A 15,492-nucleotide genomic window follows, 5' to 3' on the forward strand; every position below is an offset into this window, starting at 1 on the left:
GTAGTGATATTTGGGGTGTCGAAATATCCTGGAGTCCAAGGGGCCTTTACCACCCTGAAAGCTCGGATATGGATCTTACTTGGGTGGAGGGACTCGCAGCCGCCGAAAGCGAGAGTGCAGTTGAGCGACCTGGCAGAATTCCTGAGGCTGCCGAAGGTCTTGAGGGGGTCGGTTGATGGGTTCGCTCGGAGGTGAAAGCGTTCATTGACTTCTTTAAGGATTAAATATATTGGATTTGTATCTGTAGATTCGGCGCTGATCAACTTATTTCTCATCATTAATTTTTTTTCAAGAAAATATTCAAGCCTGGCCGACATGTGACGCCAGACTCTTAACTGCCCTCTGAAATGGCTTAGAAAGCCACTAAGTTAAAAGGGCAATTACAGATGGACAACAAATGCTGGCCTTGCCAGCGGTGCCCAATAAGTGAAAGGCAGATGATAATTTCCTGGATATTATTAGGATCTGGACTGCTCCTATGTAATGCACTCCCCCTCTAAAGGGAATACAGAGTTGGGCTAATAAGTTAGCAATACTGGGCACGATTCTCCCAGAAATGACTAAAGGTGCAATATGGTAGTGAGCGAGAACTGCCGCGGGTTTCCCAGCACTCAGCATGGTGAGGCTGGCAACGCAATACAACGTTAATTGGACCACTTAATGAAGCTCCATGGACTTCACACCGCAAGTGAAGGCCTGCCAGCTGATTCGTCGGGACCATGCTCACCAGCCCCTCGCTGAGAAGATTGGGCAGCACTTAAACAGCTCTTGCACAGCCATGGCGTTGAGACGCCGGCCCCATGTTTTGGAGATGTGGACCTGGGGAGGCACCTAAATGCAGTCAAGGCCAGGAGGGATATCCTGTTCCCCCGTGGGTCCTGGAGGGTGAGCCATAGGGCAGCAAGTGCCGCTTGGGTGGTGGCAGTGGCCGTCGGCTCAGGAAGCTTGACCAGGAGGAGGATTGGACTCCAGTGCCGCAAGAAGGTCAGCGACCTACACTGGGCAGCACAGGTCAGTTGACACCTCTCCGCCCCCCACGCAACCTGTCAGTCCCCACACGAGTTCCCCACCCACCCCTCCATGAGGTCCCCAACCTTCCCTTCACCCCCCTCCCTTCAATGCCCCCCCCCCCCCCCTCCACCACTGTGAACCATGCAGCGACTAACGATACCCTCTCTGTGTCACCGCAAGAGAAACGCTCCCACAATGGCCAGGAGGGGGCTCAGATTGGCGGAGGGGTGCCGGACATAAGAATCCTCAAAACTTTCAAGGAACGGAACCTGGTGCCGACAGGGGTGGCCGAGGACAGAGTGGTCACCAATGTGGAGGTTGGCGCACGCCGCAGAGGTGCGGATCCACTGGACCCCACCCGGAGGACCTATCAAACATGAATTGTTATTGCCCCACATGACCAATCTTCCGTCGTCGTCCAGCAGACGGCGTACGTCCATCTGGGTTGGATCCATCCCCTGCCTCCCATGAGATCACCTCGGAGGAGAGCTCCGAGGATGTCACATTCGACACGTCACAGCTGTCATCCCCACCCTCCACCAGTGGAGAGACACACACATTGGTGAGCAACGTTAGTGGTCAGGCTTAGAACATAGAACAGTACAGCACAGAACAGGCCCTTCGGCCCTCGATGTTGTGCCGAGCAATGATCACCCTACTCAAAACCCACGTATCCACCCTATACCCGTAACCCAACAACCCCCCCCCCCCCCCCCCCCCCCCCCGCCTTACCCTTACTTTTTAGGACAGTACGGGCAATTTAGCATGGCCAATCCACCTAACCCGCACATCTTTGGACTGTGGGAGGAAACCGGAGCACCCGGAGGAAACCCACGCACACATGGGGAGGACGTGCAGACTCCGCACAGACAGTGACCCAGCCGGGAACCGAACCTGGGACCCTGGAGCTGTGAAGCATTTATGCTAACCACCATGCTACCGTGCTGCCTCTCTCCCCTCACTCATCCCCCTCTTCCCTCACTCACACCCCCCTCCTCACTCACTCACCCCCCCTCACTCACTCACACCCCCCTCACTCACTCACCCCCCCCCTCACTCACTCATCCCCCTCACTCACTCACACCCCCCTCATTCACTCACCCCCCCCTCACTCACTCACACCCCCTCTTCACTCACTCACCCCCCTCCTCACTCACTCACCCCCTCCTCACTCACTCACCCCCCTCCTCACTCACTCAACCGCCTCCTCACTCACACCCCCCTCCTCACTCACTCCCCCTCCTCACTCACTCACCCACCCCCTCCTCACTCACTCACCCCCCTCCTCACTCACCCCCCCTCCTCACTCACTCACCCCCCTCCTCACTCACTCCCCCCTCCTCACTCCCCCCTCCTCACTCCCCCCTCCTCACTCACTCCCCCCTCCTCACTCACTCCCCTCCTCACTCACTCCCCCTCCTCACTCACTCCCCCCTCCTCACTCACTCCCCCCTCCTCACTCACTCCCCCCTCCTTACTCACTCCCCCCTCCTCACTCACTCCCCCTCCTCACTCACTCCCCCTTCCTCACTCACCCCCCTCCTCACTCACTCCCCCCTCCTCACTCACTCACCCCCTCCTCACTCACTCACCCCCCTCCTCACTCTCCCCCTCCTCACTCACTCTCCCCCTCCTCACTCACTCCCCCCTCCTCACTCACTCCCCCCTCCTCACTCACTCCCCCCTCCTCACTCACTCACCCCCTCCTCACTCACCCCCTCCTCACTCACTCCACCCCCTCCTCACTCACTCCACCCCGTCCTCACTCACTCCCCCCTCCGCACTCCCCCCTCACTCACTCACCCCCCCTCCTCACTCACTCACCCCCTCCTTCTGGGGCACAATCTGGTGAGCACTGCACAGATGCTGATGTACATCAGGTGGAGGCTGTAACGCCAAAGCGAGACAGCAGTCGGAGGTCTGCTGGTCCCTCCAGACGAAGCTGCGTCTCACCGTCAGCACAAGGGACAGGGTGACACGGCCGTGCATGTGCTGCCGACAAGTGCTCCGGCCCCAGGCTACGGGACATGGTAAGCAGCTGGCTGCCTCCACCTCTGATATGCATTCTGGGGACAAACCGAGACATAGCGGTAGAACAAGGAAGGCAAAGCACATTGAGGATCTTTGAGAGGGCACTGGAGGAGGGAGGCAGAGGGGGGGGAAGAAGAGAGGTGGAGGGGGTGGTGCAGACAGTGGGGTGGCACCATCGGGACAGTAGGGCATTGTTGGACACCTGTCCCTTCACCACAACCAATATGACGCTTCTAATGCTTTCTTCCGCAATGCAGGATGACCTCCGAATCGTAGGCCCATCTCTCTAGGCACGCAGGCCATCCAGGGGGCAGGGGAGGGGGGGGGGGCGGGCGGGGGGGGGGGGTAGTGATGATGGATCAGGCCACATCCTAAGTGAAGCGGACAAGTATAGGAACCTCCCTGCCCCTCCGGGCTTGCCGGACCATCGCAGTTGCCGCCGGTCCTACTGCCTCTGGCTGGTCTCCTGGTTCATCCCCGGGATCATCCTCCCTGCTGGTCCGGCGCCTCTTCGTCATCCTCGTGCCCCAGGATGTAGCTGTCATGCACACTCTGTGGGAAGCATGCACATTTGCATGACCTTCATGCGGTGGTCACACACGAGCTGTATGTTCAGGGAGTGGAACCACTTTCTGTTCATGTACGGACTTCTAGCTGGCCTGGTGCGCTGTGATGAACAGTATTTACCTTAATACCTTGCCCCTTTAAGAGGTCTGGAACCCTGGGGGACTCCGCCTCTGGCTACACCCCCAGGAAACAGTATATAGGATAAGGCTCCATGTGGCGAGCACACTTCTCTCGAATGCTGTCCTGTTCTCTGTATATTAAAGCCTTTGATTACCGACCTCGCTCTCGCGTCGTAATCCACTCCCTGAACATACAGCTCATGTGTGACCACCGCATGAAGATCATGCAAGTGTGCATGCTTCCCACAGAGTGTGCATGACAGCTACATCCTGGGGCACGAGGATGACGAAGAGGCGCCGGACCAACAGGGAGGATGATCCCGGGGATCCACAACCAATATGACGCTTCTAATGCTTTCTTCCGCAATGCAGGATGACCTCCGAATCGTAGGCCCATCTCTCTAGCCACGCAGGCCATCCAGGGGGCAGGGGAGGGGTGGCGGGGGGGAGGTAGCGATGATGGATCAGGCCACATCCTAAGTGAAGCGGACAAGTATGGAACCTCCCTGCCCCTCCGGGCTTGCCGGTCCCTCGCAGTTGCCGCCGGTCCTACTGCCTCTGGCTGGTCTCCCGGTTCATCCCCGGATCATCCTCTCTGCTGGTCCGGCGCCTCTTCGCCATCCTCATGCCCCAGGATGTAGCTGTCATGCACACTCTGTGGGAAGCATGCACACTTGCATGATCTTCATGCGGTGGTCACACATGAGCTGTATGTTCAGGGAGTGGAACCACTTTCTGTTCATGTACGGACTTCCAGCTGGCCTGGTGCGCATAGGGAGACATGCATGCAGGAGACATGCGTGCAGTCTATCAGCCCTGGACCTGGGCCATTCTGGCGATGGGGGAGAATCTTGCTGCCGGGCAACTTATTGGTCCATGTCAAAGTTTTATAGTTTTCTGCCCAGACAAACAGGGCATCCGTGACATATCAGATGCGCCTGTGGGCTGTGACCTGCGAGTTTCCACACATTCCGGCTCAAACCCTGGAATGATCCCGAAGTGTAAATGTTCAGGTCTGCGTGACCTTGACGGGCACAGAGGGAGGATGGCCTCCTTCTCCATGTGGTACCAAGTCTGCGAGGACATGGCACATGTGTTGCATCATTTCGTTGTTGAGGCAGAGCCTCCTGTGGCATGTGCTTTTTGTCATCTGTTCAAATGACTAGCGGTGTGTGCACCTTGGATTGTCACAGGCCTTCCCCTCTGGGTCTCACCCTGGCTTGATGGACGACCAGGTCCTCAGGGTGTGGGGCGGGGTCCAACACATGGGCTGCTGCCTTAAACCTCTGCTGACGCTGCTGCCACCGCCGTCTCCAACGTCTGGCCACATGGCCCACCAGCAGCAACTAGGGCCTGTTCTGCGGGGTCCAAAATACCATCCACACCGTTCAATATATGAAAGGAATTGGGAGAGGGTGAGAGAGAGACTGACAAACAGCAGTGGCTCCCACCATAGGACCCTTCATTCCCCCATTGATCGACCCTCCCGTGCACAAACAATGCCCTGCCCAAGCACTCCCAGCCGCAGTGGGCCCCCTCAAGGACCCGACCCTGTACCCTAGACACCCACACATAACTTTACCTGGACCAAGCGCTGGTCCCCACCCCGTTGCACTCACCCACGCTCTGGCCGTGGACATGTCCCCAAAGCTATTCGGATGTTGGCTGCTGCATCTATGGTGTGGCCTCCCGCAGTTTCCAGGCACAGTGTCCAGACATTGGTCTGATTGGGGTGCTAGGCAATGACTCTCACATGCTTCATGGCCCACCCACCCACTTAGAATGTGTGAAATGCCCACTTAACGACGATAACCAATTCAGCAATAGCCTTCAGCCACACGGCCAGAGGTCTCAGCAGTCGGCAGTGGTTACGGGTGGTCGGTGGGGCAGACGGGCAGCGATAAGGGTTGCCCCTTGAACAGGTACACATGATCCAGAGGTTGGCATGATGGAGCCGCGCGTGGTTGCCCACCCCAGCCGAGCATGCACCCCCATCCTTGCTGAACATTGGAGCGACAAGCCCAGTGCCTCCGGGCTCTTTGACTTTGGGCAAATATGGTTACTCACCTCCTCGGTTCCCCGCAGAAGCTCTTCTGCCAGGTTCATGTTTTAAGAAGGAATACTAATCGGTGCCAGCGTGACCACTTGCTGGGGAGGCCACTGAATCACGGGAGCCTGTTGGATATGAGGTGGCTCCTATTAATTGTATGAAAATAGAGCTTAAGTGGTGATTATTGGGTTCTCACTACGCTATGGTAAGATCCTGATTTTGCTGACAGGAGCGGAGCGCTGAGCATGGTTCTCGCTTTTGGCCTCTCCAGCTAATCATCGGCCTTCTGGCGCTCTCACTCAAGCGAAACGAGGCTGGGGTGCCCTAAGTGTCATTTTGGGTGAGTTTCACGGGGTGATTTGCGGCAATGATTGGGTGTGATTCAGACCGGCATTCACCCACTCTTTGTCATTTTTTTGGGACCTTGGGGAGTTTCTCATAGGAAAATCCAACACTTAGGGTGAGATTCTCTGGAAAAATTTCCAAGCGCTGAAGCGAGTGGGAATTGTTGCGAGTTTCACGCCACTTGGCTGGCAACACTATTCAATGGTAATTGGCCCACTTAATGAGGCTTCACGGGCCTCCCGCCCAGAATGCTGGTTCACCAGCTGATTCGCTGGGGTCGCGCTCGCCAGCCCCCCGCTAACAACCTCGAGCGGCACTTAGGCTGCGCTTCCTCAGCTCACATCAATGGCGGCGAGAAGATCGGCCCCAAGTTTCAGTGATGCCAGCTTGGGAGGCTCCTAGAAGCGGTGAAGGCCGGGAGGGAAGCCCTGTTCCCCTGAGTGTCCTGGAGGGTGAGCCAGAAGGCAGTCAGAGCTGCCTGGGATGAGATGGCGGCAGCAGTGGAGAGCCTGGTGCACGACGTCGGCACCGTGAGTGAAGGTGTCCAAGGCATTGTGCAGTCGGTGGCAGCCATGGCTGAGGGTCTTGGCAGTATGTCTGCCTCACTGGAGGATGTCACCCAGTACCAGGCCAACCTTGATGGGGTTCTGTGGGACATGGCGTATTGTACAGCACATGAAACAACTTTTTGCACAGACATTATGATGCCTCTGTCACTTTCTTCCGCAATGCAGGCTGAACACCGGACCTTTTGCCTGTGTCTCCAGGCAACCCCCCTCTCCCCGTGATACCCAACCACCCTCCGGCTGTAGTCATGTCCCAGGAGCTGAGTCCCATCTCCTGGGTGTTCGGATGTTGGCTACTGCGTGTGGCAATGACACACATGCTGCATGGCCCACCTACCCTCGGGGACCCACTTGGCATATGTCAAGTGCTCACTTAGTCACGATTGCCAATTCCCTATTCGCGATTGCCTTCAGCCGCGCAGCCAGAGGCCTCAGCAGTCGGTGGGGTTATGGGTGGTCGGTGGGGCAGATGGGCAGGGACAGGTCTTGCCTCCGGAATGGGGGTGGCGACGATGGCCACCAGCACTCCTGAGTTCCACCCCCCTGATGAGGCTGCGTCTCGGGGTCAGCACACGGGACACGGCTGTTCCGCCAAGGGCGGGACGGGGACTATTTAAACGTTCATTGACCTTGGACGGGAATTTACGGTCACAGGGCGGATGCGGCCAAAAAGTCCCGCCCTTAGAATTTTTTTCTGCAGTGGGAAATGAAAGTCGCTGGCAACACCAGCTCCTCAGACGTAGGGGGGGCCATTTTTAAAGGGTGGCCTGATGACAAAGTGAGGTTGAGGGTCCCCTCACCCCCCACCCCCACTCACAGATATCATGGCCCCCACACCCATTGCCCCCCCCCCCCCCCGCCCAATCCCCATCAATCCACTAGACATCCGGGTGACCCGGTCTTACACCCATCACCCAGCGATCCATCCTCGTGGGAATCGGGTCATGCTCCCATCTCTCTTTCTCTCCCAACCCTCACCACCACCAAGTAAGAATACCCTGCTGTGTACTTTATTAGTTTATCTTAGTGATTCTATACTACTTTACTCAACTACTCCATGCAACAGAACCAAACTCACTGCATTAATCCTGACTTTTTATTGGATTCATTAGTGACTACATGATATTTACCTCTTGTTTTGCATTTCTCCAAGCTGAACTATATGTTCTACCCTATTAAACCCCTTCCAAATTTTCAAGAGATCTATGCCATCACTCCTCCACGTCTTTTCAATAGAAAAGGGCCTCGGCCTGTTCAGATTTTCTCTATAGTTATTCATTCAGGTAACTAAACAATTAAAACATTTTTTAGAGTATCCAATTTTATTTCCCAATCAAGGGGCAATTTAGCGTGGCCAATTTATCTACCCTGCCCACCTTTTTGGGTTGTGGGGGTGAGACCCACACAGACATGGGGAGAAAGTGCAAACTCCACACGGACACTGACCTCGGGTCGGGATCGACCCCGGGACCTCAGCGCCGTGAGGTAGCAGTGCTAACCACTATGCCACTGTGCCGCCCGCAGTTGTATAACCAATTAATCATTGCCATTACACCTGAAAGAAAAACATGTCCAACAATCCCTCAATATTATACTGGAATGCTGATTGAGATTATGGACAGCACGGTAGCATAGTGGTTAGAACAGTTGCTTCACAGCTCCAGGGTCCCAGGTTCGATTCCCGGCTTGGGTCACTGTCTGTGCGGAGTCTGCACGTTCTCACCGTGTGTGCGTGGGTTTCCTCCGGGTGCTCCGGTTTCCTCCCAAAGTCCAAAGATGTGTGGGTTAGGTGGATTGGCCATGCTAAATTGCTCTTAGTGTCCAAAAAGATTAAGTGGGGTTACGGGGATAGGGTGGAGGTGTGGGCTTGAGTAGGGTGCTCTTTCTAAGGGCTGGTGGAGACTTGATGGGCCGAATGGCCTCCTTTAGCACTGTAAATTCTATGATATGGAGGAAGGCTTGATTTAATTACCTGCTGTCTCAGAGCTAAGAGTACGACTTACTGAACCAAGGTGACACTTAAATAATAATCACTGGGTATTCTTTTTTAGAGGTGATGGTGACATGAAGCGGAGCATGAATTATTTTGTTCCTGGTACTCCCCAATAGAAAGTTATACTTCAGTACATTTATTCATTCTCATCATAGAGGCGAATCTGGCAAGGCCAGAATTTATTTTCTATCCCTAATTTCCTTGAGAAGGTGATGCAGGGCCACTGTTAATGGGACCACTTCAATGTGCGGTTAAGAGTCATCCGTGTTGGTGTGCATCGGGAACTCTTTCCCTAAAGTACGTGAGCGAGACAGTTCTCTTTCTGTACCAATCTGGTTGCTTGACTGTTACTTTCACTGATACTAGCTTCTTTATTCCTACTTTCTCGAGAAAACAAATTTAAGTTCTGAAATTGTCGTAACAGGATTTGAATTCTTCAGCTCAGGCCTTTGGAATTTTTATCAAATGACAGAACCAAGAGGGAAAAATTGAGGTGACTACCGTGACTTTGATACAGGAAATGGAAATTCCTGTTTTTACATATTTTGATTACTGATTTTCTATCTTTGCAGGTTGCCAAACTATTTTAATAGAATTGAACAGGAGGTTCATCTGGAGTATAATCGCACCATGAATAAAATTACTTTTGACAACATGGTATTGTCTGACCCCAAAACATTTTCTTATGTCACTCTTCCAGATAAAATAGAAGAAAAGGTCCCAAGCAAAGGTAAATTGAATCTCTTCTCTGCTTCATGCATTACATCTTACTTTATTCCAGTTTTAACTTCATTGAGGCATTTACAGATCAGAAGGAGGACCATTGGTTAAAGGATGGTCACGACTGGGAGTTAAATATCCGAGGGTATCAAACTATTCGGAAGGACAGAGTGGATGGTAAAGGAGGTGGTGTAGCTCTGTTATTTAAGGATGACATCCAGGCAATAATAAGGGATGACATCGGTGAGGATAAGGTTGAATCCATTTGGGTGGAAATCAGGAATAATAAGGTGAAAAAGTCACTGATAGGAGTAGTCTATAAGCCACCAAATAGTAACATTATGGTGGGGCAGGCAATAAACAAAAGAATAACTGAAGCATGTAGAAATGGTACAGCAGTTATCATGGGGGATTTTAATCTACATGTCGATTGGCTAAACCAGGTCGGTCAAGGCAGCCTTAAGGAGGAGTTTATAGAATGTATCCGCGATAGTTTCCTAGAACAGTATGTAATGGAACCTATGAGGGAACAAGCGGTCCTAGATCTTGTCCTGTGTAATGAGACAGGATTGATTTATGATCTCATAGTTAGGGATCCTCTCGGAAGGAGCGATCACAATATGGTGGAATTTAAAATACAGATGGAGGGTGAGAAGGTAAAATCAAATACTAGTGTTTTGTGTTTAAACAAAGGAGATTACAAGGGGATGTGAGAAGAACTAGCCAAGGTAGACTGGGAGCTAAGAATTTATGGTGGAACAGTTGAGGAACAGTGGAGAACCTTCCAAGCGATTTTTCACAGTGCTCAGCAAAGGTTTATACCAACAAAAGGAAGGACGGTAGAAAGACGGAAAATCGACCGTGGATACCGAAGGAAAAAAGGGAGAGTATCAAATTGAAGGAAAAAGCATACAAAGTGGTAAAGATTTGTGGGAGATTAGAGGACTGGGAAATCTTTAGGGGACAACAGAAAGCTACTAAAAAAGCTTTAAAGAAGAGTAAGATAGATTATGAGAGTAAACTTGCTCAGAATATAAAAACAGATAGTAAAAGTTTCCACAAATATATAAAACAAAAAAGAGTGGCTAAGGTAAATATTGGTCCTTTAGAGGATGAGAAGGGCGTTTTAATAATGGGAGATGAGGAAATGGCTGAGGAACTGAACAGGTTTTTTGGGTCGGTCTTCACAGTGGAAGACACAAATAACATGCCAGTGACTGATAGAAATGAGGCTATGACAGGTGAGGACCTTGAGAGAATTGTTATCACTAAGGTGGTAGTGATGGGCAAGCTAATGGGGCTAAAGGTAGACAAGTCTCCTGGCCCTGATGGAATGCATCCCAGAGTGCTAAAACAGATGGCCAGGGAAATTGCAAATGCACTAGTGATAATTTACCAAGATTCACTAGACTCTGGGGTGGTCCCGGTGGATTGGAAATTAGCAAACGTGACACCACTGTTTAAAAAAGGAGGTAGGCAGAGAGCGGCTAATTATAGGTCTGTGAGCTTAACTTTGGTAGTAGGGAAGATGCTGGAATCTATCATTAAGGAAGAAATAGCGAGGCATCTGGATAGAAATTGTCCCATTGGGCAGACGCAGCATGGGTTCATAAAGGGCAGGTCGTGCCTAACTAATTTAGTGGAAGTTTTTGAGGACATTACCAGTGCAGTAGATAACGGGGAGCCAATGGATGTGGTATATCTGGATTTCCAGAAAGCCTTTGACAAGGTGCCACACAAAAGGTTTCTGCATAAGATAAAGATGCATGACATTAAGGGTAAAGTAGTAGCATGGATAGAGGATTGGTTAATTAATAAAAAGCAAAGAGTGGGGATTAATGGGTGTTTCTCTGGTTGGCAATCAGTAGCTAGTGGTGTCCCTCAGGGATCCGTGTTGGGCCCACAATTCTTCACAATTTACATAGATGATTTGGAGTTGGGGACCAAGGGCAATGTGTCCAAGTTTGCAGATGACACTAAGATGAGTGGTAAAGCAAAAAGTGCAGAGGATACTGGAAGTCTGCAGAGGGATTTGGATAGGTTAAGTGAATGGGCTAGGGTCTGGCAGATGGAATACAATGTTGACAAATGTGAGGTTATCCATTTTGGTAGGAATAACAGCGAAAGGGATTATTATTTAAATGATAAAATATTAAAGCATGCTGCTGTGCAGAGAGACCTGGGTGTGCTACTGCATGAGTCGCAAAAAGTTGGTTTACAGGTGCAACAGGTGATTAAGAAGGCAAATGGAATGTTGTCCTTCATTGCTAGAGGGATGGAGTGTAAGACTATGGAGGTTATGCTGCAAATGTATAAGGTGTTAGTGAGGCCACACCTGGAGTATTGTGTTCAGTTTTGGTCTCCTTACTTGAGAAAGGACGTACTGGCACTGGAGGGTGTGCAGAGGAGATTCACTATGTTAATCCCAGAGCTGAAGGGGTTGGATTACGAGGAGCGGTTGAGTAGACTGGGACTGTACTCGTTGGAATTTAGAAGGATGAGGGGGGATCTTATAGAAACATATAGAATTAGGAAGGGAATAGATAGGATAGATGCGGGCAGGTTGTTTCCACTGGCGGGTGAAAGCAGAACTAGGGGGCATAACCTCAAAATAAGGGGAAGTAGATTTAGGACTGAGTTTAGGAGGAACTTCTTCACCCAAAGGGTTGTGAATCTATGGAATTCTTTGCCCAGTGAAGCAGTTGAGGCTCCTTCATTAAATGTTTTTAAGATAAAGATAGATAGTTTTTTGAAGAATAAAGGGATTAAGGGTTATGGTTCGGGCCGGAAAGTGGAGCTGAGTCCACAAAAGACCAGCCATGATCTCATTGAATGTTCGAGCAGGCTCGAGGGGCCAGATGGCCTATTCCTGCTCCTAGTTCTTATGCTCTTATGTTCATTGAGTCCATGCAAATGATATGGTGGCCTTCATTGCAAGAGGACTTGAGTACAGAAATAAGGATATCTTATTGCAGCTGTACAGACCCTTTGTGAGACCATACCTAGAGTACAAATGTGGTCACTTTATCTAAGAAAGAATATACGAGAGTGTAGCAAAGGTTCGCCAGACTAATTCCTGGGATGACAGAGTTGTCATATGAGGAGAGATTGGGTGAACTTGGCCTTTATTCAGTAGAATTTAGAAGAATAAGAGGGAATCTAATTGAAACATATAAAATTCTGACAGGGCTGGGCAGACTAGATGCAAGGATGTTGTTTCCTCTGGCTGGGGGTGGTCTAACACAAGGAGGGTCACAGTCTTAGAATATAAGATAGGCCATTTAGGACTGAGTTGAGGAGAAACCTCTTCACTCAAAGTGTAATAAACCTGTGGAATTCTCTGCCATAGAAGGCAGTGGAGGCCAAGTCACTGAATAGATTTAAGAAGAAAATAGATAGATTTCTGGACATTAAAGGCGTCAAGAGGAATGGAGAGAACGCGGGAGCATGGTGTTGAGGTAGAGGATCAGCCACGATCATATTGAATGGCAGAGCTGGCTGGAAGGGCCAAAAGGCCTACTCCTGCTGTTTTCCATGTTTCTACGCTGGCTTCCCGTGAAACAATCCAGTGGATCTCACTCCCTTGACAGGATTCCTGCTCGATTCAAATGTACTGAAAGTTTATTTCCCTCAACTGCCCATCCAATTTCTTTTGAAATAATTGATTATTTCCGCTTCTACCACCCTTGTTGGCAACATGTTCCAGGTCATTACCACTTGTGTAAAAAAGGTCATTTTGCCATTGCCACTGAATCTCTGGCCCAAAATCTTAAATGTCCCCAAGGTCTTGTGTCATCAGCTAACGGAAAGGGTAAATACCTATTCTAAGTTTGCCATAACCGTGTAGATTTCTATCAAATGCCCACTCAATTTCCTTTGTTCCAAGGAGATAAACCCAGCGTTCCAATCTAATCTAAGGCTGTATTTTTTAACACTCCATCACCGACGGGTTTGAAGGCAGACTGGTGGGTGCTCGTGCCACCTACCACTTACCTGCCTGACCCTGACCTATCTCAAATTTTATGGGGCCACTGGAGGCGTTGGGTGGTCCACCTATGCTTCGGCCTATTGAGACCCTTAAGTGGTCAAATGATGGCCATTTAAGGGGTTTGTCCCAGCCCTGCTTCTATTTTACCCCAAGCAGTGGGAGTCACATGCCAAGTGGGTAACTCGCCAGTTTTAGTTGCATGGGCTTGTGTCAGACAAAGGGAGACCTCCCTTGGGAATCTCCATCAGAGGCACCTGTCCCAATGTCATACCCCCACTTTAACTCAACCCACTCCAGCCTCTCAAACCCAGCCCCCACATCCCTCGCCGCAGCTTGCCAATCTGGCCCTGGCGATACTCTGGATCTATCTTGTTGGCCTGGCACCCCCTACTGCCTGTAGCCCCAGCAGTGGCCACCACTTGAACACTACTAGGTCTACAGAACTGCAACCTATCCAGATGGTTGGCAGAACTCTAAGCCAGGACGTCATCCTGAGATAAGGCCAGATTAGTGCTTTCCCAACTACAATGCCCTGTAAAATCCAGCCCCATGTAACTAAACACCCCATCCCTGAACCATTCTGGTAAATCTTCTCTGCACCCTGTGAAGGACCTTCACATTTTTCTTAAAATGCAGTGACCAGAACTGGATGCAATACTCTCGCTGGGGCCTAACCAGAGCTTCATAATGGCAGAACCACCCTGGCCAGTCGTGAAAATAATTTCCTTTCGAGTGTTTTTCTTCAGTTTTTCTCGAAGGCTATTTTTTTGTTTTACGGTGGTTACTTTTTGGTTTTCATGGCTCTATTTTCACTCTCACTAACTCCTTTATTAGGAAATGCTGTCACAATTACCTTCTGAATATATGTTGCATTTCTTTTTAGGATTTTCTTCTTTAAATAGATACGGCACTCCTATATTCCAGCACACTTCTGGCGGGTCTCCCACAATCTACCCTCCTTAACCCTGAGGTCATCCAAAAAAACTCTGCTGCACCTGACTCAGCTCAGCAACTTCCATTTCCCTATGACCTCTGCGCTTGCGACCTACATTGGCTGCCAATTAAGAAATATCTTGATTTTTAAAATCTCATGCATGTTTTCAAATCCCTGCATAGCTTCACCCCTCTCTATCTCTGTAATCTTGTCCAGCTCCAAAACTTTCCAAGATATCTAATTCTGGCCTCTTGTGTATTCCCAGTTTTGATGGCCGTGCCTTTGCTGGCTAGACCCTAAGTTCTGGAGTATCCTTTCTACACCTCTTCACTTCTCTACCTCACTTTCCTCCTTTAAGTCACTCATTTAAACTTATCTTATTTATCAGTTTTTTTGTCATTTGACCTAATAACTGCTTATGTGGCTTTGCATCATACTTCGTTTCATAATGCTTCTGTCAAGCACCTTGGAAAGCTTCATTAAGCTTAAGGCACTATATAAATTTACATTGGTGTACTGTACTTCATTTATCATCTAAGATTTTGAGGCCTTCTGACTGGTTCTGCTTTCTCAATTTCAAAACTTAACACTAAAACTCAGTCCAGGTTATTTGACTAGACCTGGAGGCTTTACATACATTTCTGGGGCACTTCACTCAATCCCCATATTGTGAGGTAGTTCTTCTTGCCTTCTGCCACTTTACCTTTTAACAAGGTTACTAAGATTACAAATCTTGATCTGAGTTTCAAAAAAGGCACTGTTGCATGATTTGAATATAATGGCTGGAATTCTCCAGCCGTTGGGATTCTCTTTTACCAGAGGCAGCGCACCCCTGTCCATGGGTTTCCTGGCGGCATGGAGTGGCTTCAATGGGAAATCCCATTGACAAGTGGCGGGAAGAGAGAATCCCACTGCCAGCGAACAGCACGCTGCCAAAAAACACATGGCTGGGAGAACCGGAGAGTCCTGCCCAATAACTAATAAAATAATGAACTTCCTGTGTAGTGTGATGTTTTGTTGCTTTTCATCTTTTCCCCATTTGAAATTTACCAGTAAAATAATGGGGATTTATTTTAAAAGTGGTTCATTTTAGCTGCAAACATTATTAACACTGATAGTGGTAACTTTACCTAATGAAAGTGTGAATTCTATTGGAGGGTAAAATTGC

General features: G+C 50.0%; 1 protein-coding gene across 1 annotated transcript in view; it reads left to right on the forward strand.

Moving 5' to 3' along the window:
- dnah1 (dynein, axonemal, heavy chain 1) overlaps positions 1-15,492 on the forward strand; it is a 995,196-nt gene that overhangs the window by 134,171 nt on the left and 845,533 nt on the right. The window contains 1 exon segment of the mRNA XM_038812191.1: positions 9,255-9,412. Coding sequence (XP_038668119.1) covers positions 9,255-9,412 — 158 coding nt within the window.

Source organism: Scyliorhinus canicula, chromosome 11 (assembly GCF_902713615.1).
Source record: "Scyliorhinus canicula chromosome 11, sScyCan1.1, whole genome shotgun sequence".
Lineage (NCBI taxonomy): Eukaryota > Metazoa > Chordata > Chondrichthyes > Carcharhiniformes > Scyliorhinidae > Scyliorhinus > Scyliorhinus canicula.